The 26,895-nt window shown below is 42.1% G+C and overlaps 1 protein-coding gene across 3 annotated transcripts in view; it reads left to right on the top strand.

Moving 5' to 3' along the window:
- itpkb (inositol-trisphosphate 3-kinase B) overlaps positions 1 to 26,895 on the top strand; it is a 46,908-nt gene that overhangs the window by 1,205 nt on the left and 18,808 nt on the right. For 2 of the 3 annotated variants that reach the window (XM_046298460.1, XM_046298458.1), the window contains exon 2: positions 2,082 to 3,349. In XM_046298460.1, the coding sequence (XP_046154416.1) occupies positions 2,213 to 3,349 (1,137 nt within the window). In that variant the 5' untranslated portion in view covers positions 2,082 to 2,212. The remainder of the gene's footprint in view (positions 1 to 2,081; positions 3,350 to 26,895) is intronic. The other variant, XM_046298459.1, reaches the window with a different exon arrangement.

The following is a 26,895-nucleotide window of genomic DNA, read 5'->3' as shown; positions in this document are numbered from 1 at the left end:
TTTATCTTTGGCAAATCCTCATGTTTTTTTTCTTTTATTTGCGATGTTTGCATATGTATTATTTTTTGTTGCCCGGTCATACAAAGAGAGACAATAATTTGAGTTAGTCAATGCTGACTAAGTCCCAGGGAGGTGATGGAGAGTTCATGGGAACCATCACAGGTTCTACTCCCTCTATAGAGGCTGGAAGTGCTACTTTGCCTCTGAGAGGTGTGGGTCTGACTGGGAGAGAAAGGCGGAAAGTAGTTGGTCAGAATTTGACCTGTCCCCAGGCACCTGGCCAGGCACAGGGGTGTCCCTGTGAATGCCTGTTAAATAAATGTAACCTTTATTTCTCTAGGCAAGTAAGTTAAAAACAAATTCTTATTTACAATGACGGCCTGCCGGGGAACAGTGGGTTAACTGCCATGTTCAGGGGCAGAACAACAGGTTTTGACCTTGTCAGCTTGGGGAGTCAATCCAGCAACCTTTCGGTTACTGGCCCAACACTCCAACCACTAGGCTACCTGGCTGACATCTCCTGCCTGGCTCTCCTCCTCCTCTCTGCCTCCAGATGGTGGGGACTGGGGAGGCTTGTGTGGGGAGCCACACTGCAGCTGTAATTCAAGCATTATGCCACATGTTAACCAACATTTCAGTTTGAGGTGAACAGTAGTATTTTCTGTAAGGTAATGAATTGTTGTTCCATGGTGTGCCAGTGTAACAATATAGATCTACTGTGGGCTTGTGCAGAATATAGACAAGTGTGCCATTTTCAAAGCAACTAAAACTCATTTAGAACCATTCATAGGAAAATCCAATGCCCAACTCTGTCTGGTAAAGTATACAGGGAATCATTTTGAATGTCTTGTTTGTGTAACATACATTCAGCAGGGATGATGATTTTCTGGGTTCTGATCCAGGGTGCCCTTTAAACAATACTTCTTAAATGTCTTGCATCAGCTCTTTTCCCTTAAAAGGGAATACTTGATGTGTTCTTCTCTCCCTGCCCCCTGAAACACTAATCTTGCAGTATTTCATATAAATGTAGCTTATACTTCATCTTTCCTTCTGTCTTTTATGTTTATTATGATTCACATATTTTCCAGAGACTCTAGTCACTGCAGTTAACCTACAGTAACAGTATCCCACTAGACAAACACTGGTTGAATCAATGTTGTTTCCACGTCATTTCTATGTAATTACGTTGAACCAACGTGGAATAGACGTTGAATTGACATCTATGCCCAGTGGGATACTTGTTTCTAGATCCCTACATTTGAGCTCAGTCAGGATATGCTTACTCACTCTCAAAATAGCCTACAAGCCTTGTTATGGGATTATTTGTTTTGACTGTTTTGTGTCACAGGTTAACTAAACCAACGTTATGTGATATAAAGATTCAGGAATGCAGTCAAAGTATTACGCTATTAATCACATTTCTGTCTCACTGAAGCATAGACATACATGGCCGTGCAGAAGTTCTCCTTCAGAAGCATATGTTTTAGGTATTTGGAATACACTTTGTATTTTGTCCAGCAGAAGACTTAAAACTGTATTTCCTCAAACGCTGCTGGACCTCATTCGCAGACAAAATGTGGGGGCTGCCCTAGATTAAAAAGAAAACTGAGTAGACAAGCACGTCATAAAAGAGCAAGGCCAAATAGCCGTATCATTCCATTTCAGGAACATATAGTTTACGGTAGAGAGCTACAGTGAATCTCTCTCTAAGACTAATGGCAACAAGTAAATCTATTCTTGTGTCTCATTACCTACAGTACATTTTAAGTAACAAAAGTTAAACTCTGGGTATTTTCTTAGCTAGAGAAAAAGCAAACACATTAGTATTTCATGCAACATTGATTTGTTTCTTGTATAGGCAAGTAATCCGCCTTGCCTTGGGAAGGAATGCTACCTTTGTGAGGGATTTGCTGGGTCATATTTGTAGAACAAAATGAACGCTACACACTCATTAGTCCACACTCCACAGTGTGGGAAATAAGCTTTATTCTCATTAAAATGCACGTCATATAATTTCAGCCTTTATTGAAGCTTTCACTGACTATGTTTTGTTTTTCCTCTCCAACAACTCTCCTCCATAGAAGATTCAGCAGGAAATCCCACCTCTCTTTTCACATACCCCATCAAATGCTATGGTGGTGTGTAGATGCCAGAGCACCAACCAGGACTAGAGCTAGATGGGAGAACATACTGACAGTACGAGTCTGATACTATGGCTGCTTATGCCCTGAGCAGTCTGATTATGATGAATAGCAACAATCTGAAGAGTGAGAGCAGCCCTCGGACTGGGAGGCCTGTGCTCCCTGTGCCAGACCGCTCCACCTACTGCAAACTCCTGGTGACAGGGGGCCCCTACAGCCCTGGCAGCCTGAGTCCTGGCTCCCCTGGGGGCTCCTTCGTCTTTCCCCCCTCTCCAGGCCCCAGCAGCCCCAGGGCCCGCTCCCCTTGCCGCCACCCTGATACCCTGGGGGTGATTGTGGGCAACCGTGTCCGCCGACTCAGCAGCAACGGAGATGATGAGGCCCCAAACGGGGAGGTGAAGCGCACAGTGCAGCTCCTGCAGATCCACCGGGAGCTCCTGAATGTGGAGGTCAACAAGAAGGTGGGTCTGTTCGAGGCCCAGATCTCTGGCCTGCGTACCCAGGTTCAGAACGCTGAGATCCAGCGCAGTCCTAGGGCCCCGCGCAGAACCGGCCCTGCCTCCCAGGCCAGTCAGCCCACACAGGTGCCCACACTCAACTCCCCACAGAGAGACTGCTCTCCAAGCATTCCCAAGGAACTCCAGAATGGGAAATTGTGTCTCCGCTCGGAGCAGGGAGTAACTGGGAATGGCAGAATAGAAAATAGCACGGCTGACCCAAATACAGAACAGGGAAGTCTGCTTGTGAAGAAATCAGCAGGAACCTGGTCCCAAGCTGACAGTTCAGCAAGCAGTCACTCCCCAAGTTCACTGAGGATTGGCAGCTTCTTGGCAGGCAGTGACAGTGAGCACCCTGTGGAGAGGGCCCAGACCTGCCTGACAAAGGCAGGAACGGAGCCAATGGAAACCCAGCTGCAAGCAGCCTCGGCATGGGCTGACAGAGAGGGGAGCTGCCCAGAGGTGGGGACCACCATCCCAGCCGTCATAGTAACAGACCACGGGATGGAGGCCCAGGGAGAAGGCTGTGATCTGAGCAGCGAGCCCCAGCACAGCCCCAGATCATCCCGAGCCCTGAGGAAGCTGTCCTCCTCCTCAGCCTCTTCCACAGGCTTCTCCTCCTCCTGGGAGGAATCAGAGGACGACATCTCCAGCGACCCGGAGAGAGCCGAGGGACTGTCACCTGCCCTCCTTAACACCCAGCAGAAAGCTGTGAGTAACTCATTTTTATTAAGGAACAAACTCATTCATTATTTAGTCTGTCACTAATCAATGTATCTTCTCTTTCACATTGAATGGGTAGATAGATAGAAATCTAATTTTACCCAAAACATTTGGTTTATTGTTCAATGAAATAGGGACTGAAGTTAATAATTCAAGTTTTAAGAAAGCTTTTTAGGTAATTGGGAAATTCTGTTTCGACACATTTAAGTGGCATATGTAGGTCCGTGACACTCCCATCTCTAAATTAACTTGTAAGTTCGCTAGAGGGCCTCTCTTCCTCAAGTTCTTTGTCACACGGCGCTCTTGCAACAAACCGATCCGCTTCCTCCCTGAATAACGGTTGACATTCTCACTAACAAAGGTACTTCTGTGTCCCGTTGTCAACCTCAGAGACTATGACTCTGACCGCTGTTGGACGTTCTTCAAAGAGAAGGCTTCTGGCGTGGTTTATATATGAGGGGATGTGTATACAGGTGTAGGATCTTCATATGACCAGTTTCTCACAGCAGGAAAATAATCCTGCAGCAACAGGAAATGCAAATGATTGTGTGGATTATAATTAATGGCCATTTTTGTGGGTGTTGACACATTTTCAGTTAGGGCAAATAAAGTCTGAAATATTTAGGGGAAATTACAAACTTTAAAAGCATTTTAAACCTAAAATACATTACAAGTTGGCATTTCCTACTGTTCAGGAAATTTCTTGCAACAACAGGATGATCCATTTAAGATCTTACATCTGTACGTTAAGGGAAGAGTTTGCTTTAAAACAATGCACCAGGATTTGCTTACCATAAGTGTTAGGACCAATAAATGTCATTAGTGGTGAGTGTGCTGCTGCTGGGTGGTCTGAGATATTAATTACAATATACCTCGGAAATCGTCTGTGAGAATTTGTCATCTCATTAAATCCTCCTTGGCCTGTCTACGTCTGACTCTGACCTTATGTCTGAGATGCGTCACTGATTACAGCCATCACAGTGTTGTATTGCTGGGTTGCAGCTGGAGCACACACACAGACACAGGCCTCCAGTGGCAGACTAAAGTGGCAGGATGAGGATAATGTGCTCCACATGCTGTACGGGACGTGTGCCAGGAGATCCATGTGATGTCTTGTCTGGGATAAACAAGTAAATCAGAGGGAGAAAACACTTCATTGTGCCCATCTGGGCTGACCATAACAAACAAAATAAATACATGAATGCAGAGCACAGCCGCAAGGCCTAGATGGCCCAGATAGCCTTGAAGTTAAGTGAATGGAACTGTGCTGGTTTTGTGAAGGCTGTTTACACTGTAATTGATTTGCTTTGGAGAGGAATGTGTTGCTTTGATGTATCCATGACAGGGAGGCAGTCCTCTTTTACTGGCCTATGTCTGAGGAAAGTGTGAATCCCAGAAAAAGAGAAAATACATTTAGCAAGCTACTTGATGATGATAGATGGCAGAACCATTACCCAGGAGACCTCTGCTTATTATTGAGCGATATTATCTTGACCTTAATGATACACTGATCTGTAATTGATATATTGCAGTGAACTCAGATTGGTGGTTAAGGTGTTTGGAGTGAAGACAGGAGAAATTGACCCAGCTGGAAAGGGCATATTTTATTTTATAATGCCATTTTTTGCTACCTTCCAATTAGTTCAAGTTAACTGGGTATAAATAGTAGGTTTCTGGGGTCTATTGGCTATAGTTTATACTTACTTTTCACACTATTCTCTTATAAGGAATTAGTTATATGTGGGTCGTTTCACCAATTAGGTGCCTTTGGAGTAGTGTAACTTGTTGAGATTATTTTTGTTGCTTTATTTCACCTCATTTTAACATTCAGTCATAAAAAACATGTTCCCATCTCAAGAGGTCAAAAAATATATACTATAGTAACTGCCTATTAAGTGCCAATTAAAGGTGACCATAACAGGTTTGACTAGTTCCTCTTAAATCATCCATAAATCCCCTTGTGACAGGGGAAATGGAAGCTTATTTCGTGCAACAGGGATGGGCAATTGAATGCAAGCGTCACAACAAAATGTTGATCGTTAAAACATTTCTAGCCTTTCTTATCTATGGGTAACAGGATTACTGTGTTATGTTCAAACCGCTCAGGTTTCTACCACAAAACACCAGAAAATGTCCAAAAAGAGTAGAACCAGCTCACCTGCTTTCATACTGTGATTTGACTATTAGATGTTTAACGTTTCTTTTGAAAAACAAATATTTCAAAAGGAATAGTTTCACCATATTAAAACGAGAGTTCAGTTCATGTAACAAGGTTGACCTTGGAATGAGGGACAGTTTTTTTCAACTTTAAAATCAATCAGTAATAACATTAAATATTAATCATCTTTGGAAATGACTTTGTTAAAGCAGCAAAATAACTAGGGCTTTACAGTAATGGTGAAAACTTGGATAAATGTTGGGGTCAAGATCATAAAGTCACAGAGGATGCAGAGTGAATGTCAAAATGCTGCATTTTGGAACTCCAGCAAGTCTATTCATATAGAAAATCTGACTTATTGAATTGACCATGTGGTCTATATTAAATGTAGACTCCGCGAAATGACGTTCCCATATGTGCAGCACCGAAGATATTGAGATGAGCGAGACGGAAGACTTTGCTCTCACACATTGTATCTGCACATGTGTATGGGTTCTCTTCACATTGTTCCAGCGTGGTAGCCACGGAGACGGTAAACCTCGCGCTTCAACACCTTAAGTTATTGTGGAAATTGACATTATGAATGTCCCTAGGCAGGTAGTGTTGTTTACACACAGACTGAAAACCTTCTAAGCACTTCAACATGTTCTAGCATCTGCCCCCTTCCTTTCTTAGTCGTAGAATGTATGCACACATGACTGTAAGTCGCTTTGGATAAAAGCGTCTGCTAAATGGCATATATTATTAGTCACAGCAGTAGATTACACCAAAGTGATGGCAAATACCTTAAGTACAATACCAAACCATAGCCATGGGAAGTAGGGTGCTGATTGTGCTGCAGAATCCCCAGAATTTTTAATTTGTATATATATATATATATATATATATTATATATATATATATATATATATATATTATATATAGCATGTCCTGCATTGCATATAATCGATGAGGTGCGCATTCACAAAAAAGGACTATTGCTCCAACGTGTACCTAACCATAAACATCAATGCCTTTCTTAAAATCAATACACAAGTATATATTTTTAAACCTGCATATTTAGTTAATATTGCCTGCTAACATGAATTTCTTTTAACTAGGTAAATTGTGTCACTTCTCTTGCAACAGAGTCAGGGTATATGCAGCAGTTTGGGCCGCCTGGCTTGTTGTGAACTGTGTGAAGACTATTTCTTCCTTAACAAAGACAGCCAACTTCGTCAAACGGGGGATGATTTAACAAAAGCGAATTTGCGGGAAAAAAAGCACAATCGTTGCACGACTGTACCTAACCATAAACATCAATGCCTTTCTTAAAATCAATACACAGAAGTATATATTTTTAAACCTGCATATTTAGCTAAAAGAAATCCAGGTTAGCAGGCAATATTAACCAGGTGAAATTGTGTCACTTCTCTTGCGTTCATTGCACGCTGAGTCAGGGTATTTGCAACAGTTTGGGCCGCCTGGCTCGTTGCGAACTAATTAATTATGACATAACATCGAAGGAACAGCAATATTTAGACTTAGGGATGCCACCCGTTAGATAAAATACGGAACGGTTCCGTATTTCACTGAAATAATAAACATTTTGTTTTCGAAATGATAGTTTCTGGATTCGACCATATTAATGACCAAAGGCTCATATTTCTGTGTGTTATTATGTTATAATTAAGTCTATGATTTGATATTTGAAAGAGCAGCCTGACTGAGAGATGGTAGGCAGCAGCAGGCTCATAAGCATTTAGTCAAACAGCCAGCAGTTCTTCGCAATGCTTCAAGCATTGATCTGTTTATGACTTCAAGCCTATCAACTCCTGAGATTAGGCTGGTGTAACCGATGTGAAATGGCTAGCTAGTTAGCGGGGTGTGCGCTAATAGCGTTTCAAACGTCACTCGCTCTGAGACTTGGAGTAGTTGTTCCCCTTGCTCTGCATAGGTAACGCTGCTTTGAAGGTGGCTGTTGTCGATGTGTTCATGGTTTGAGCCCAGGTAGGCGTGAGGAGAGGGACGGAGGCTATACTGTTACACTGGCAATACTAAAGTGCCTATAAGAACATCCAATAGTCAAAGGTATATGAAATACAAATCGTATAGAGAGAAATAGTCCTATAAACACAATATTAACTACAACCTAAAACCTATATTGAAGTCTCATGTTTAAAGGAACCACCAGCTTTCATATGTTCTCATGTTCTGAGCAAGGAACTTAAACGTTAGCTTTTTTTATATGGGACATATTGTACTTTTACTTTCTTCTCCAACACTTAACGAGCATTATTTTAACCAAATTGAACATGTTTAATTATTTATTTGAGGCTAAATTGATTTTATTGATGTATTATATTAAGTTAAAATACGTTTTCATTCAGTAATGTTGTAATTGTCATAATTACACATTTAATAAAAAAATTGTCCGATTAATCGGTATCAGCTTTTTTTGGGGGGGGGGGGTCCCCCAATAATCGGTATCGGCATTGAAAAATCATAATCGGTCGACCTCTAGTACGGTTGCATTTTGGCTTTGTTTAGATGGATGAAACCAGTGGGCAGCATAGAGACACCACCGGCTACAGACCTACCTTAGATCTTACTTGCAGTGGTGTAGTTCTATTTGTTTAGATGATGGAGCGCAAAATATATGTAAATGACGTCATCATTTCCTCAATCAACGTTTGTACCGACAGCCTATTGAATAACCTATCACGGCTCCTCAACCCTGTTCCTGGCGTGCTAACGTCCTGTAGAATTTCACTCCAACCCCAGTTGGAACTAACCCGATTCATTTGATAAACCAGCTAATTATTAGAATCAGGTGCGCTAGATTAGGGTTGGAATGAAAACCTACAGGATGGTAGCTCTCCAGGAACAGGGTTGGAGAGCCCTGTAGAAAACATGTATAAAATTCATCCTCCAAATTGCAACGTCTGCCAATGCTCACACATATTGTCTCAAGAAAATGTTATACAGTGCATAGCAAAACATTCTAAAAACCTGTTTTGCTTTGTCATTATGGGGTAGTGTGTGTAGATTTCTGAGGGAAAATGTATTTAATCCATTTTAGGATACGGCTGTAATGTAACAAAACTTGGAAAAAGTCAAGGGGTGTGAATACTTTCCGAAGGCACAGTGTTTTTAGTACCCTCCAACAGGAAGTTAGGCATACCTCATTTCAAAATAGGCCATCATCACTGTCAATCATGAATGATAATGATTTACATTTTACCGGTGAAACTGCATCTGCATGCCAATAATTTGTTTGATCTCAATCAGTTTCATGCATTTCGATCTTCTTGAATTGCTGTTTCATGAGCGAATTAGAGCAGATGATGTTAACACACTATTAAGCGTTCTTGTATTTTGTTTCAATCAAAGCATAATGTATATCCTGCATAGTGGCTCTGAGTTTTGGCACGTGGTCATTTTTTGGGGACAATTCAGCTTCAGCTAACCATCCTAAAATGTCATTAGAAATTGGGTGTTTTGGTGGAACAGTAATGTTATAGGCCTGCTATGCTGTTCGGTTCTGTTATATTACATTCTAATTCATCGTAATGTGATCTTGCGAGACATTGCTTCAGCTTTGATCTAACTTTACTAAACGAGCACCATTGTGATAATAATAATGATAAGTGATGAGGGCTATTAGGTGGAGGCAACAGATCTTGATGAGTGTTATTTTACACGATTGGAGCACCCATCGTGGTTCTAAAAGGACTGTATTGTATAAACTTTGATTTGATTAGCTTGAACACATGGTTACAATATACCCGATTACAGAATAAAAGAAAACAGAGGGCTGAACTATGAATTCATATAATTTATATTCAGATATTTAATCAGCAAATCAATGGATGAACATAAGTATTGACCATAAATCATTACTACGTAGAATTGCAAGAAAATTTGTTTTAAAACAGCCATAAAATGTAAAGACCGCAGCCGGACAGGAGAAGCAGGTACGGGGAGTCAAACGTTTATTCAGGAACAGATAAAGAACATGACAGGAGCAGCGTCAGCACACGGGTAAACAAGGACATATGACAAACATCAATCCCAAAGCAGGGAACAGAGCTAGGGAACAGACAGATATAGGGAAGGCTATAACACAAGTAATAGAGTTCAGCTAACTCCAATGAGCGCAGATGTGCGTGACGGGGAAAGGCAGGTGTGCATACTGATGGTGGCTTGATTGCGTAATCCTGGGGAGCCTGGCGCCCTCGAGTGTCAGGGGGAGGAAGAGCGGAAACAGGCGTGACAGTACCCCACCCCCCTAGCGTCCCACCTGGGGGAGCCGGCCCGAGACATGGGCGCTGGGCGAGCCGGCTGGGGGTAAACTCCCGACGAACTGGCAGGGGTGTGGGAGCCTGGCGAGTTGGCTGAGGCATGGGAGCCTGACGATCCGACTGAGACATGAACGCCTGTCGATCCCTCTGCAACGTGGAAGCCCGATGATCCGACGGAGACGTGACAGTCTGACGAGCCGGCTGGGCGAACAAGACCTGGCGATCCGGCTGAGGCCCGACGTGAGAGGGGCACCTTCCGAGCCAACCGGAGCAAGGAAACCTCTCGAGCCAGCTAGTGCGTAGAAGCCCGACGAGCTGGCTGGGCACCCCTGGTTCCATCTGCGGCGACCCAGAACCAACGCCTCCACCAACCGGAACACCAGTACTCCCCGATGCTTCGTGTGATGGCTTTGGGATTCTGTAAGGACCGATGCCGGACAGGAGATGCAGGTACGGGGAGTCAAACATTTATTCAGGAACCTGGCAAAGAACACGACAGGAGCAGCATCAGTACACGGGTAAGACAAACATCAATCCCGAAGCAGGGAACAGAGCTAGGGAACAGACAGATATAGGGAAGGCAATAACACAAGTAATAGAGCTGAGTCCGATGAGTGCAGATGCCCATGACAGGGATAGGCAGGTGTGCGTACTGATGGTGAGTCGATTGCGTAATCCTCGGGAGCCTGGTGCCCTCGAGCGCCAGGGGGAGGAAGAGCGGGAACAGGCATGACAATAAAATCAAGCTTTTGGTGTGGTGTATTCATGCATCTCAATAAACTAGAACCTAAATGCATTATTACCTCCAACTTGGCCCAATTCATATATTTTAAATTTCCCACCCTGACATAGCCTACCTTAACGGGCCCTGCGTCTCAACCAATAGTCAATATAGGTTAAAGATCCAAAGCAGGGCTACAGCAACTTGGGCTTTACAGTGGCCACTCTGGTTTGTGTGTCCTCTGCAGAATGGTGCAGCTGTAACCAAATGGTCACATATCGTTCTGTGTTCCACTGCGCAAGAGCAGATCGGTGGAGTTTTATAAACATCAAGGCAGACAGGTGATTTTTCTCTTCTTTTTTCTATACGTTCTGAAGTTGTCAAGTCTCCAATGGGCCTCTACATTGCACACATGTAGCCTACAGTTATTCATAATTCACCATAGGAAAGGGAAGAAACCACTATTCACCTACCTCTAGGCTGCTGTAGTCTACATATTTATTTAGTTTGTCATTATCGTTTTTCATGAAATTTGTGGTAATTAAATATAATTGATTTAGAATTTATCCCCCAAAGATGTCATGCTCTCTCCCCCAGCACTACGTATCTGATTACTTGTGAAGCTAAGGCAGCTGCACTGCACTATTTCATCAATAAAAATATATATTTTGGGGGGAGAAAATTATTTGTCGCGAGCCCCCTTCCCCCCTCCCCCGCAAATAAAATCGCAGTACCCCCGACCCCGAACTACTTCCCGTGGCTATGCACCAAACCTATTGTAAGATGCCTCTTTAGTCAGGAGCTGTCTGCTCTGCCTCCAATGAGGTTTCCCAATCCCAACAACAAAAATAAAGCAAGTTTATCACTAAACAGTATCAGTCAAAAGTTTGGACATACCTCGTACTCATTCCAGGGTTTGTCTTTATTTTTTACTATTTTCTACTTTGTAGAATAATAGTGAAGACATCAAAACTATGAAATAACATGTATGTAAAATTTGGTAACGAAAAAAGTGTAAAATAAATCAAAATATATTTTAGATTTTAGATTCTTCTAAGTAGCCACCCTTTGCCTTGATATAGTTTGTCCAAACTTTTGACTGGTACCGTATATATGGCCTATTATATATTTGTTACTAAATAGTCATTATAGCTCTATTGTTTATATTATCAAGCATTCAGATGGCTTTTTATAGTCTGGATGCAAATCTAATGCTTTAGCCAAGTTCTTTGTCATGGGTTATTGAGCTTATTTAGGAAGGGGTTCTCTGGGCTGCGGGCACTGTGACACCCATCTGGAACCATGTCACGGTGGTGTCTCCTTTTCCTGTGTCGACCAGAGGAGGGAAGAGCCCTGCGCGCTACAGCACAGTGTAGCCTTGCTAGAACTGCAGTGCAGATGATGTAGGCTTGCGGTTGCCTGTTGCAACAGGCACAATAACAAGTGCCCAGGGGAGCTGCTGTCTTCAATGTGGTGCAGTCAGGTGTTTCTCTAGCGTTGTCAAAAAGTTGTGCGGTGGTTCAATAACATTAGTCATTAGTTGGACTGACTGTTGCAGTCCAACTAGCTCCCTGTTGTCCGAATTATCTATCTAGAATATTATTACTCACGTGATAGAATATATACATATTTGAATGATATCTTTGTCTTGGGCTGTGGCCAGTTGTTTTTTTCTAACATCCGGCTTTATATTTTTCTGTGAATTGAAGTTCACGTCAAGTCCAGGGATAGTCCTGCATGGCCAGACTCAGGAAGACTGAAGATCCAGGGGTTCTCCATTGGAAACCCCATGGAGCGTTATCTGTTGTTTTTGCAGTTTGTTGTTGTTCTTGTTGTTGATGATGCATGGGATGGCAGTTTAAAGGGCTGGGTAGCTAATAATGCTGCATTTAGTGATGGCAGCTTCCTGTCTCCAACAGGAAGGATGAAGGGGGCTTATCACAACCACATGGCTGGACATGCTGTTGTGGTGCCTGGGCAACAGGATGTGATGTGTTATGGTGCAGAATGGTGACACTCACTCAACACAGCTGGGTAAAACTTCAGACGAGTTCTAATGAGAGAGATTGACAGCTTTTTTTATATTATTGTTGTTGTGCTTTCCCTTGAACTCAGTGAGAGGGACGTCAGCAGTGATGTGGACCAAATACGCTCACACACATTTCACACACACACATATACCCCAAAAGCTAACTTTAATTTAGGTGAAGGTTCTTGAGGGTTCAGAGCAATGGAAAAAGTAACACCCCTGTGGTAGCCTGTTGCCTGGGAGACCATGTGACGTCAAGCGAGGCCTGCTTCAAACAGCTGGGTTCTGTGTGCGTGTGCGTGTATGTGTGCGTGTGTGTGTGTGTGCGTGTGAGAGAGAGAGAGAGAGAAGTGCTGCTAGGAGGGAGGGACCCGCTTTCTTATGCATGAGACAGGAAGTGCAACAATTTTTACATTCCCCCTCTTTTAGGTTGTATGAGGCTGACCCTAATACTCCATGGCAGAGTAGAGAGCTTAGCCTGGCTGGTTGGGTACCCACTAAAGGGAAAGTATCAGTGGACTCCTAATCAGTGTTTTTGTTTGCTATCTCACTCTGTCGAGATAGAAAGACAATTGCATTTCTCAAGTGGCGTGTTGGTGGTTGTACTCTACTTATAGTAGTGGAGATTCCTTACTAGTTCTATATCTATGCCCGTTGTGTTATGAATGGTTTGTGAGCAATTGCCACTCAATCAACAACCTTGTGTTTAGAATTGCTAAACCTGTTGGATCCCCTTGTATAGCTGATGCTGCCTGCCACACAATTACCTACAGTGACATGTTGAACTCTAGTAAATAAGCAGAGAGGTGTTGCTTTGATGCTCTCTGCATAGATGTCTTCCTTTAAGGTGATTCATAGAAGTTGATTCACAGCCTCTCCTTGACTTTTATGTCTATAAACCACCTCCCATCTTACTAGCACAGTATACTATACAGATACAGGATCTTAATTTGACCGGTTTCTCGTAGCAGCAACAGGAAATGTGGATTATTGTGTGGTTTATAATCAATGGACATTTTTAAAGGGATTGCTACATTTTTTGTCTGAAATGTTGAAGTGGAAATTACAAACTTTATAAACCTTTTTAAAATCGTGAATACACTACAAGTTAGCCTTTCCTGACAACAAGGTGATCAAATTAAGATCCTACATCTGTAGGTATAGTAGATTAATCTTATCCCTGGTGCTAGCTCACTGGAATGTCTAAATCTCACTGTTATTGAAGGAACAGCAATGGTGTGCATCAAACAACTCTCATTACATTGAAGCAAGTCATTTACCCAGCATGGGACCAAAGTAGGACATTGAGTTCCTCTAGTCTAGTCTATTGTGAGCGTGTATTCACTGCAGGATTGTTATTTACACGTTTCCACATGTCTACATGTCTCAGGGTATCAGCATAATAAAGAGAAGGCATGATGTCAGAAGAGGCCTGTTAAAGGATTCCCTTGTTTATGGCCCATTGCCAGTAGCTAGGTCTCTGTCTGTCTGTGTAGCTAGGTCTCTGTCCGTCTGTCTGTCCTGCTTCTGTATGGTTACTGCTGTGATGCTGCTGTGGGAAGACTAAAGCTGGATGAGCTTAGGTCACATTCTCAGGCTTTGCACATGGTTAGTATATAGGATGTAGAGTTATAACACGTTCACTGTTATTACATTCTTCAGAACCTTTCACCTGAGGATTAGAGATGAAAGTATACTTAAGTGAATTCGTTCCTCATTTAGTAGAAGAGTGGTGAGATCAATACCATGCAGTAATATGACAGAATCCTTTTGCGTGTTTGAAGAGTGGCTGGATGGACCTGAACTTTTCTCAGATAAAGGTCAGACAGACATATACATAGATCTTATTGGCCAGTGGAAAGTGTCTTCTTATCTTCACAAGATCTATCTTTTTTTGTCACTCGATAATTTTCTTTGTCGCAGATGTGGAAAATACTGTCGCCACCAACAAGCCCCCACCACTTTCCTGTCTCTCTGACAGAGGTTCCTCTTCAGGGGTTAAAAACCACTTCCTCCCTGTGCTCGGCGCTGTGCTCAGTGGAAACTTTAACAACACCAATGAGGTGGAGGAGTCGCTGAAGAGCGGCATCCCTTTCCTCCTGCTCAATATAGAACACTGCCTGGGTCTATTTTATCAGAACAATAGCACGACGCAATGAGGTTACGTGCTCTCCCCACGATTACGGTTCTGCCTCTTCCGGTCCCCAACTAACAAACCCGCTGGGGCTTTTGATAACATGCTTGTAGAATGGCTGGAATGGAGATAGAGGGATGGACGGATGAGAGAGGGGTAGAGAAAGAGAGTGATCTTCTGGCACATGGCTGTCCTGAGAAGAGTAGCTGAAGATGTTTCACACCCAAAACAATTTAGTCAGGGCCCCTGTATACACTGGATGCCAAAACATGGGTTAATTCACTACAAATAAATGTCTTGCATGCATAACAGGGTGTATGACATGTATTCACTGGGGACATATATTCACTGGGATGGACTATGTTGAGAACGGCCGTAAACAAATCCCATCCCGTCATGGCTGTGGTTTATTCACAGTAGGATGGCACAGTCATACAGGATTAAGGGGAGAAGGGAGGATCTGTGGGCCTTTTATGATGGATGAAGACTGTGGGAAGTTTGTTGAGAGGTGATACTGAGAATGTGCCCGTGGCCTCTGCCCTGCTGTGTTGTTTGTTTTGTTATGTTCTATTTTGACTATTTACCTCCAGCACTGGCCATGTGATTCTCATCACTGAGCCAGTCCATTATATTACTGTGACTGATGCATTGAGGAGCACTTCATATCCCAATTAAAGTGATAAGATCCAAATGCCATGAGCTCGACTACAAATCACCAGATCTTTCTGTACTGAGGATGTGATTGAGGAACAAAGGGCACAGTGTATGTATTTGGAAGCACAAAGTCAAAGGCCCTGAACGAAATGAGCAAAATCTACTTTTGAACAACAACTATCTACATCTACTATCTCCCGAACAAAATGAATGCTGCTTGCCTGCTGTACTAGGATGAGGGTTGCAAAGCTACCGGTAATTTACTCAAGTTACCGGAATCTTCTGTAATTTTGGTAATTAACAGAAAAATCTATAGCATTATATCGTAATTTATACTTGAATAACTTAACTTTTTAAAAAAAAGACTCATAAATAGTATTTTATTTTTTATCTGTGTCCATATTGTCCTTGAGTTTCTAGTAGATAGACCATATGGTTCAAGAGAAAATAGCCTAATTGATGATGAAAACATCTAATCAACACTGACATAATTTTAAATAAACTCTTCCACTACTGACTTTTTTCACAACTGCCACCAGTTTGAAGCCAAGACATTGATAACAAATACATTTTGACAGGGGCGCAACTTTGGTTTTAGAAGTGGGGAGGGCATTTTTTAAATGATTTTTTATTTAACCTTTATTTAACTAGATACAGTGCATTCGGAAAGTATTCAGACCGCTTGACTTTTTCCATATTTGGTTACATTACAGCCTTATTCTAAAATTGATTGAACAATAACCCATAATGACAAAGCGAAAACAGGTTTTTATAAATTGTTGCAAATGTATTAAATATAAAAAAACAGATCAGATTTACATAAGTATTCAGACCTTTTACTCATTACCTGAAGGACCTTTGGCAGTGATCACAGCCTCGAGTCTTCTTGGGTATTGTTGGGGGAATCTAAAGCTTGTTCCTGCATTTCTACACAATCCAATATGACCCATGGCCCTTCTAGCCGTCTCTATTTAGAACAACAAAAAGTAAGTAAAAATTCCCCCAGTCACCAAGCTAGGTAAGAGATCATTGTTAAATATGTTTCTTGTGGGAAGCTCCTACAGACCACCAAGTGCTAACAGTCAGTAGCTGGATAATGTGTGAAATGCTTATGTTAATATATGTGATCTATGTGGTATACTTTCTGGGTGATTTAAATATTGAATGCCTTTCATCAAGCTGCCCACTCAAGAAAGCTTCAAACTGTAAGCAGTGCCTGCAACCTGGTTCAGGCTATCAGTCAACCTACCAGTGTAGTTACAAACAGCATATTAATTAAATCATCAACATGTATTGATCACATCTTTACTATTGCTTCAGAAATTTGCTTTAAAGTAGTATCCAAATCCATCGGATGTAGGAAAACTAAAGTTCCAAAGGCTGGGCCTAATATAATGTATAAGAGGTATGTTATGTAGTGATTCCTATGTTGCTAATGTAAATAATATTTGTTGGTTTGTGGTGTGTAATGAGGAGCAACCAGATGCTCCACTTGACACGTTTATGAAATTGCTTATTCCAGTTACTAATAAGCATGCACCCATTAATGACTGTAAAAACTGTTAAATTCCCATGTATTGATGAGGAATTGAAAAAAAAGATGGCTGCACAACCGATTGGCAAACGGACTGCAAATTGATAAAACATGTGACTAAACTGAATAAAAAGAAGAAGAATCTATACTATGAAAAATGTATAAATTATATAAAGAATGGCAGTACAAAGCTTTGGAGCACCTTAAATTAAATTTAGGGAAAAAGGCAATCTCAGCTCCATCATTCATTGAATCAGATGGCTCATTCATCACAAATCCCACTGATGTTGTCAATTATTTTAATTATTTTTTCATTGGCAAGATTATCAAATGTAGGCATGAATGGCCTACATTCACGCTGACACTACACATCCACTGGAATTGGAATTGAAATTGATGATAAAAAGATTGTGGGAGCTGTTTTGTTAGACTTCAGTCCAGCTTTTGACATGATCGATCATAATGCAGGAAAAACTTATGTGTTATGGATTTACACTCCCTGCTATATTGTGGATAAAGAGTTACCTTGTCTCGCCTGCTCCCGCTCTCCCTCCCTGGCACTTGAGGGAACCGGCTACCCTTCTTTACACGCACCTGTCGCCATCATTATGTGCAGCAGCGCTCATTGGACTCACCTGGACTCCTTCACTTTGTTGATTACCCCCTGTCTGATCCTCTAGGGTCTTCCTGCGTCCGCATTAATTGTTGTTATGTGTTCCTGTCCAGACGCTGTTCCTGTTCCGTTTCATGTCCGTCAGCTATTAAACCTTCACTCCCTATATCTGCTTCTCATCTCCTGCATCAATCCTTACATACCTGTCTAACAGAACACATAGGGTGTTCTTTAATGGAAGCCTTTCCAACATAATCCAGTTAGAATCAGGAATTCCCCAGGGCAGTTGTCTAGGCCCTTTTTTCAATCTTTAATTTTGAGTAAAGCCAGTGTGTCTATGTATGCGGATGACTAAACACTATATACATCAGTTACTACAGTGAGTGAAATCACTGAAACACTAGTTTCAGAATGGGTGTCAAGAAATTAGTTAGTTCTAAATATTTCAAAAACTTAAAGCATTGTGTTTGGGACAAATCATTCACTAAATCCTAAATCTCAGCTAAATATTTTAATATATAATGTGGAAATTGAGCAAGTTGAGGTGACTAAACTGCTTGGAGTAACCCTGGATTGTAAACTGTCAAGGTCAAAACATTTTGATACATTAGTGGCTAAGATGGGGAGAAGTATGTCCGTAATAAAGCGCCGCTCTGCCTTTTTTTTCACAAGCCCCAAGTCAAGAACAGACGATGGGATATGCACAGTACTACATAGAGCCATGGCTACATGGAACTCTATTCCACAACAGGTAACTGACACAGGTAACTGATAAAAAACAGATACAAATACACTTTATGGAACAGCAGAGACACACACAGACATATGCTTACACACACACACATGATAAGACACATACTCTGCACACACGTACACATTGAGTTTGTATTGTAGTGGCCTGAGGGAACACACTTAATGTGTTGTGAAAAGTGTTATGAAATGTAATGTCATGTAGTATTTTATTTTTTATATATAACTGACTTAATGTTGCTGGAACCCAAATAAAAATAAGAACGAACAAGATCAAAGCTAATTCAATAATCGATATTGTGTTGCACCTTTAACAAATACCCTAACAAATGAACAAATCAAGTACAAAGACTTTTGATTGTCTTTATTAGTAAGACATCCTCTATATCAAATTTCCACCAGACCTCCCAGACAGCCTGAGCTGCCTGCATACCCAACCCCCGCCAATCTAATCAATACCTCAACTCTCTCTCAACAAACCCCCCCCACCTTTTTTAAAAGTATTCCCAAGGGAAAGGTTTGGAAACAAAAGTAAAAAAAAAATAACACATACACCTACACATTAACACACACAATTAATATCATAGGCCTAGTAGTATTGTAGAGCTCTTTTTACTTGCACACAATATAGCTGGGTCGCCCCGTCCTACCCCTAAGGGTCCACCATCCTGCACTGCCCCAAACCCAACACACCCACTCAGCTGTAGGATCTTAGTGAAACATTCATTATTGGTTTTGGGTGTGTTATGCCAAGGCCAGAGTGACAACCCACAGGACGGCAGACCCCCAGGGCCAGGACCAAGCAGCCCAGCAGCTAGGGATTGCCTAAATAGGTATCTCCCCTGACGTGGGCATGTTTTTAATACAGACTCCTTTTGTCGTACTGTTATTCCATATAAGGCATCCAGACCTTTAGAAAGTTGCCCAGTATACCCCTAATCTTGTAATAAATCAAATCTACCGATACATAACTTGACATTTCTGCCATCCTTTGTGACATTGTGGGAGGATAACCAATCTTCCAATTAATGGCAATGCATTTCTTAGATGCTTGGTTACACTGTTTCGTTTGATAACAGTCTCCAGTATCAACATTTCAAGCAAACAAAAAACAGGGAGAAGGGAGAATCTGTAGACATGCTGAGGTAAAATACATACTCTGACAGAATTCAGCCAGCCTTCACAAGACCATAACATATGCAAATATGTCCCCTTTTGTGTTTTACACCTCCAGTAGAGAAAGTACATTTCTGAGTGCATGTTATTCAGATACACTGGCATATAGTATGTTCTATGGAGGGTCTTAAACTGCAGTCATTTATGTCTGAGATGATATGAACATGACCGGGCATTCAAACATATCTGTATCCATTCATCATCATCAATAGCTTCTACCAGGTCTTCCTCACATTTTTGTTTTACATGCTTTGTGTCATCGGAAAAGCATCTCTCAACCCTTGATACCGTTTGGAAATCAATTTGAGGTTTTTCAGACTGCCTTAAAATGGTTTCAATCTTTGAAACATCTGGCTTGTAAAGTGTTTGCTGCACAGAGAGAATAAAGTGCATCTGCAAAAATTCCCCTCAGCTTCGTCACAGACTCGTCTTCCCTGGCTGCCTGACCCTGCCTGACCCTGCTGAGACTCGTCACCATCTGGTCCTCCTAAGATGAGGCATGACAAAGAATGAATAGTTGTATCATTTAAATGACCATTATTACCAGATCCAAGACTGTAGCTTTAAGCTACTGTACTGTAGCTAGTGTGGGGTCTACCAATCAACTCAAGATGGTTGTTTGTATCATTCACTGATTGTTAATATACTGCAGAATTCAACTGAGCTCTGTAGATTTGTCTTCCCTGGCTGTCTGATCCTGCTGGGACACCTGTCACCATCTGATCCTGCTAAGACATGAAGATCATAGTGTTGTGTACCGGCGGTGCACCATGACAGTGAAGCCTGTAGAGTTGTTGATTACAGTGTCAGTGTGAAAAGTAGGCAATTAGCTAGGGAAACTGACAAATCAATAACTTTACATTGCTATACTGACTCTAATAAATTCACATTGTACAAAAAAATAATTATCGGTCTTCAATCATTTGGCCGCTGGATTCAACGTTTGATTCAGGTCTAGTATGAATGAGGCAAAAATAATAACGTTACCTACTTTTGGCCAGCTCACTCTCTAACGGTACATCAACTGGCGAAAGCTAGCTAAGTTAATTTACTTCTGTTGAAATGGGACAGAAAGGCTACAAAATATTTCCATACAAACAACAGCTGTTAGATAGCAATAATAGCCACCTCATATCATTATCTGACAGGCTAGAGCTGAACTGGCTGTGGTAGCTACTAGCTAGCTAATTCACCTCAGTCAAGAGGGGATGAAACATTAGTAAGCTAATGTTACATGTCAGTTACACGTCTAGCTCAGCACTGAGAATAAACACTAGTTGATTTTTTCCCCCTGTTAAGTTAATTAAACAGTGGTTTCCTTGCCAGCTACATCAGTCAACTAAAGAATAGCCAGTTTCTGCTCTGCTTGCTTTTAAAACTCTGAGAAAAGCGCAACACATACACACAGACATCAGCTGCCTCTGTTCATCTCTCCCATGCTGGTCTTATGCGCCAGCCTGTCTGCACGCTGTGTGGTGTCCGAGCGGTCCTAAATCCAGCCTCCAAACAGTCTACCCAACCGCTCTAAGGTGCCCACATGGTCCTAAAACACACCGACACCGTGTTTAGTATAACAGTGCAATGATAAAATAGAGCGGGGCCATTTCTGAATGTGCATGGGGTGTGGGGTATGTCCCCAGTGAAAGTTGCGCCCCTGCATATTGACATAGTAAAAAAAGAAGGATATTTAATGCTGAAACCTTCATATTAAACACCAATGGTATTCACTAAGTTGATGATTTATATTTAGGAGAATGTTTTACAGCTTTGTCATTCTTTAAAAAAAAATGTTTAATCATCTTATTTAATTATGTGATAATGCCACACAGAGGGCCAGAGATAATTACAGGCACCTGTGATAGTTTGAAGTACCACTGGATGTCTTGTGATCGAGTCCTTGAAAGTTACCAAAATGCTGGTAGTTCACTGGTAAACTTTGAAAGTTTCCAGTAATATACTCTCGCTTTGCAACCTTAACTAGGATACAATGGCAACTTGCTTATACCTCTATTTACGCCTGGCACTAGGTGAGGGATTGTTTACCCAGGGTGCATTGCTGCAGCGTGGTGGATATGGTAGTAGGAAAGTATTGTGGTTTCACATGGTGCTAGCTGTGCTGTACTGCACTGAGCAGACTCTTACCTGTTATCTGACTCTGAGGTTGGCTCCAATGTTTGTCCTGTCTGTGAAATGAAGAGTTTAGATGTACAGACAGAAACTTGGGCTCATCAAATCATTCCAACCACATCACCGGGAGCCACGATCTGGAAGTGAATGTTGTGTGTAACATTTCTGCTTTGAGAGCACAAAGCAGGTTGAGAAAATAGAGAGAATGTATGCATAGGAGTTGCAAATGAGTTGAAGGACAATTTGCCCATAACCTTAACATTTAACTAACTTAGTTTGATTATGACCAATGCCCACAACTGTGACGTTGTCAAAGATACCCAATCATGTAGACTCAACTCATCTGAATACCTGGTGTTTGGCCTGGTACGACCTTATGTCTTTAACTAAAGAAATCTATTCAACCTCTGTCGAATTTAGTAGATCATTTGCGTATGTAAAACCGCCTCAATAACGTAATTGAAACAGATTGATACAGCAGAAACTACTCCTCAGTAGTATAGTCATGTAAATCTGTCTCTGCATGCAAATACCTGATTATCATGTGGTACAGATCAAACCTTTTTCAGCTCTGCCTAATGACAGAGAGTGCATGGCCTCTAATGTCTGTGGACACAATGGTTCATTATGTAATGCAAATAATACACAAGTATTCCATCAAAGATTACATTTTGCTAGAAAGTAAACGATATATTCCACAAACAGGCCACAATATGCTATGATGGAAGTTGTTCCAATAAAGAAATTCCAGATTTCACTTGAATTGACAATTCTGTCAGATTTTGCCTCAAAACACTGCTCTCCAGTGCTTGGCTTGGCTGCCAGAGTGGGTATAAGGAGAGGTATATTATGTTCTTACTACATTTGATCTTAGAGGAGATAATTATTTAGTCCAGAGAGGAGCAGTAGAGTTGGGGGAATCCATCATTCCAGGAATACAGGAAAAGGAAGTCTCACAGGGACAACTCACCCAAAATACGTCACACCACCGCAGTGACCTTAGATCCTCTCTGAAGACAACCCCAGAGACTACTCAGGAAAGGAGGTTATGTAAATAGCCTATATATTATGGACTGCATTTGTCCTCACTCTCTCTCTCTCTCTCTCTCTCTCTCTCTCTCAAAATGTATTCTAGTACTGTAGTTAGCTAAACCATACGCTGTATCTGGATTATAAGAGCCTTGCTAACAGAATCACTGTGTGTTTTATTGATTTAATGGCAGTTATAATATCTGGATATGAAAATAAACAACGATAACACAGCTCTTTTACTACCAAGTGTTTGCCAAGTATAAATACACTGACATTGGACAGAGCTGTGATTCTGTATGCTCACTGTGAGTTGTTGAGTGTTGGTCGGGGTGTTTGTCTGTCCGTCTGTTTGTCTCACCCTGTCCTGATGTGTGTCTAACATGCTGCAACCTGAGCAAACTCGTGTCTATGCCGTTCCCACATGTTTGTGATTTGTGTGTTTGAGGAACTGGTGATTTGCATGGGCGAGCAGGACACACAGACTTAGCCCGGCCACAGGCAGCAGGGCCGTGTGGACGGACGCCGGGCGGCCTCTCAAGTGCTCACTCTCAAAGTCATACCAGCTCATTTGCATGGCCCTGATTTTGTTTTTCCAAGGTGGCTTTGTGAAACAAATGAGCCATAAGCCTGGTTGTCCTGCCCCTGTGAAGACTCTGATCATAGCAGGCAGCTATATCTGGAGAAACAGAGTGCAGCATCCATCCATCTGTCACCATGTCGTCTTTTGTCTCTCACATGTGGAGCCTGATTGTCCCTATGATGGGTGTTGTCTCAGCATCTATCCTCCTCTTCCTCAGACAGCTGCAGGTACTGTAACAAAAACATGCTTTGGCTTTAGAGGTTAGATTCTACTGAAGTTATAGCGGTTTCCTGCTACTGTATAAAGAGTTGTTATTCTCATTTATTAAACCATTACCATTACAATGATGTCTTCTATATGGGTCTTATCTCTGTCCTGATAAAACTTTATCATGGTGTGAAAGTTATGTTGAGTGGTCATTGTAAAAGGAATTCAGTGACAAGTACCTCAAATTTGAATTGTAAAGTGCTTTTAGATATGAAGAAATTGGTTATGACTGCTTATATTTATATTTAAATCCGCTATGCATTGTTGTGCATGCGCTCTCATTTATTCAGCATGGAAAATATTGAATGAATAAATGCATAACAATTATCTGTCACAAACTTCCATTCATTCTTTTGACCACCCATCTTGACTTGACCTCCTCCCTCCTCATCCTCCCTCTTCCTTCCCTCCATCCCTCCATAGCAGTCACTCCAGTCAGTTCCTGTCTCCCAGACTCTTCCTACATCCTCTGTTTCCCAAGTCTCCACCTCATCTCCATGGCTCCACTGCTTCCTCCAGACTCTTGACTTGTTTTAATCCGTCTCTCCAGTCTGTGAGGGGACTTTCGGTCTACTTTCTCTCCCCGCTCCTCTCCCCCTTCCCCTGCACCCTTCATGTTGGCTCGGTGCTGTGGCCCAGTACCTGTCGGTCTGTGATAATAAATACAATTAAAATAAAATATATATATATATTTTATATACTGTATGTATATTTATTAAGGTCCTTCCCAGTTTTCATATTTCACATTTCAAGCCATTACACATTTCATAATTCACAATTTTAGACAATTTCAGACAAGCTCATGGATATTTTTACACTGCTCAGAGGCAGTGCTTCTCAATCCCGGTCCCGGAGACCCAAAGGGTCACTAAACACTAATCTGTTTTTAATAACTCCCAACCATACCCCAAGCCACCGCGGCCTGGTCGGTTCTGTTTCCCATCATCCACCTTGATACAGACCAGAACCCTCAGTGTCTGAGCTGAGCTGTGAGAAATGTAGATGAGTCACTCACTCTCCTTTCATCTGAACACACATAAATATGACAGAACACAGAGATACTTTCTCTTTTAAACCGTTAACTCAAAGGGCGAATGGTTTCACAATTTTCCAACACTAATGATGGATTGGGTTTTTTAAGGGATATCTTTTGAACAGAACTAGGTGGAGCCGTTATATTGTAGTCGCAACTTACTGTAGCTACACTACTTTCTCACTATGGATGGAGTAGCACCAGGAAAGCAAGTGCTTATCTGATTATATGTCGGATGTGTGTATACATGTGCATGAAAAAGATGACGCTCCTGTGGATAGCAGACATTTTACAGGCTCCTGACCAATTCTGCTATTTTGTGTGTTTTTTTTTATGCTGATCTTTTTTTGTACATAATGTCTCCGCCATCATTTCCTATGACCGAAAACAGCTTCCGAACATCAGAACAGTGATCACTAACCTCAATTTGGATGGAAATTTCTACTTCATTGAGTTTGCCAGCTCTGGATGTTCTGCTGACTACGGACCAGGCCACAATCCCCGGGACTCAAATGAGGATGCTACGGAGAAAGAGAGGCAAACGAGCGGGCATTCTGATAAGACTTTGTTGGCGAGCAAATAAACCGCCTCTACCCTTCGTTCTATTGACAAGCGTACAATCACTAGAGAACAAACTAGAAGAGTTTTTTTAATGAGTCGTGGCTGAACAAGGACATGGACAATATACACTGAGTGTACAAAACATTAAGAACTCTGCTCTTTCCATGACATAGACGGACCAGGTGAATCCCGGTGAAAGCTATGATCCCTTATTGATGTCACTTGTTATTTTTCGTAGCTGTCTATTTACCACCACAAACCGATGCTGACACTAAGACCGCACTCAAGGAGCTGTATAGGGCCATAAGCAAACAAGAAAATGCACATCTGGAGGCATCGCTTCCCATGGCCGGTGGTTTTAATGCAGGGAAACTGAAATCCACATTTTTACCAGAATGTCACCTGTGCAACTAGAGGCGACAAAACTCTTCATTACCTTTACTCCACACACAGAAACGCATACAAGACTCTCCCTCGCCCCCTCGCTTTGGAAAATCTGACCATAACTCTATCCTCCTGATTCCTGCCTACAAGCAAAATCTCAAACAGGAAGTACTAGTGTCGCTCTCCGATGAAACGGATGCTATGCTACTGGACTGTTTCGCTAGCACAGACTAGAATATGTTCCAGGGTTCATCTGATAACATTGAGGAGTTTACAACATCAGTCACTGGTTTGATTAATAAGTATATTGACAATGTCACCCCAACAGTGGCAGCACTTATGTACATATCCCATCCAAAAGCCATGGATTACATTCAAGAAGCGGGACACTAATCCACTCTTATAAGAAATCCTGCTACAACTGTCAATTAGCCATCAAACAGCCAAAGCATCAATATAGGACTAGTATCGAATTCTACTATGCCGGCTCTGATGCTCATCGGATGTGGCATGGTTTACAAACTATCACAGATTGCAAAGGGAAATCTAGCCGCGAGCTGCCCAGTGATGCAAGCCTACCAGACAAGCTAAATGCCTTCTATGCTTGCTTCAAGGCAAGCAACACTGAACCATGCATGAGAGCACCAGCTGTTCCAGACGGCTGTGTGATCTCACTCTCCGCAACTGATGTACATTCACAAGGCCACGGGGCCAGAGGGATTACCAGGACTTGTACTCAGAGTATGTGCTGTCCATCTGGCAACATGTCTTCACTGACATTTTAAACCTCTCCCTGACCTGGTCTGTAATATCTACATGTTTCAAGCAGACCACCATAGTTCCTGTGCCCAATAACGCCAAGGTAACCTGTCTAAAAGACTATCGCTCACAACTATAGCCATGAAATGCTTTGAAAGGCTGGTCATGGCTCACATCAACACCATCATGCCAGACACCCTGGACCCACTCCAATTTGCATATCGCCCAACAGATCCCCACATGACACAATCTCTATTGCATTCCACCCTGCCCTCTCCCTCCTGGACAAGAGGAACACCTATGTGATAATGCTGTTCATTGACTATAGCTTAGCGTGCAACACCATATTGTCCTCCAAGCTCGTCACTAAACTTAGGACCCTGGGACTGAACACCTCCCTCTGCAACTGGATGCTGGACTTCCTGACGGGCAAACCTCAGGTGGTGAGGTTAGGCAACAACACATCCACCACTCTGACCCTCAAGATGGGGGCGGATCGAGAACTTCATGTTCCTCTGTGTCCACCTCACAAAGGAATGGTCCACACTAGGGCTGACCCCATATAGCAGTCGACTGTTCGATTTTTTTGTGGTCGATAGGCGGTTGGTTGATCGAAATAGATTTGTTTTTATGTCACACGAGACACCTGTCTGATTTGGCATCTGTCTCAGTGGGCAGTCCAAGAAGAAGGGGAGTGTGGTTAAGATGCACAAGGTGTGTCTCTCTCCAGAAAGCACTC

This window comes from Oncorhynchus gorbuscha, linkage group LG14 (genome assembly GCF_021184085.1).
Source record: "Oncorhynchus gorbuscha isolate QuinsamMale2020 ecotype Even-year linkage group LG14, OgorEven_v1.0, whole genome shotgun sequence".
Classification (NCBI taxonomy): domain Eukaryota; kingdom Metazoa; phylum Chordata; class Actinopteri; order Salmoniformes; family Salmonidae; genus Oncorhynchus; species Oncorhynchus gorbuscha.
This window is presented reverse-complemented; position numbering and strand designations above follow the sequence as displayed.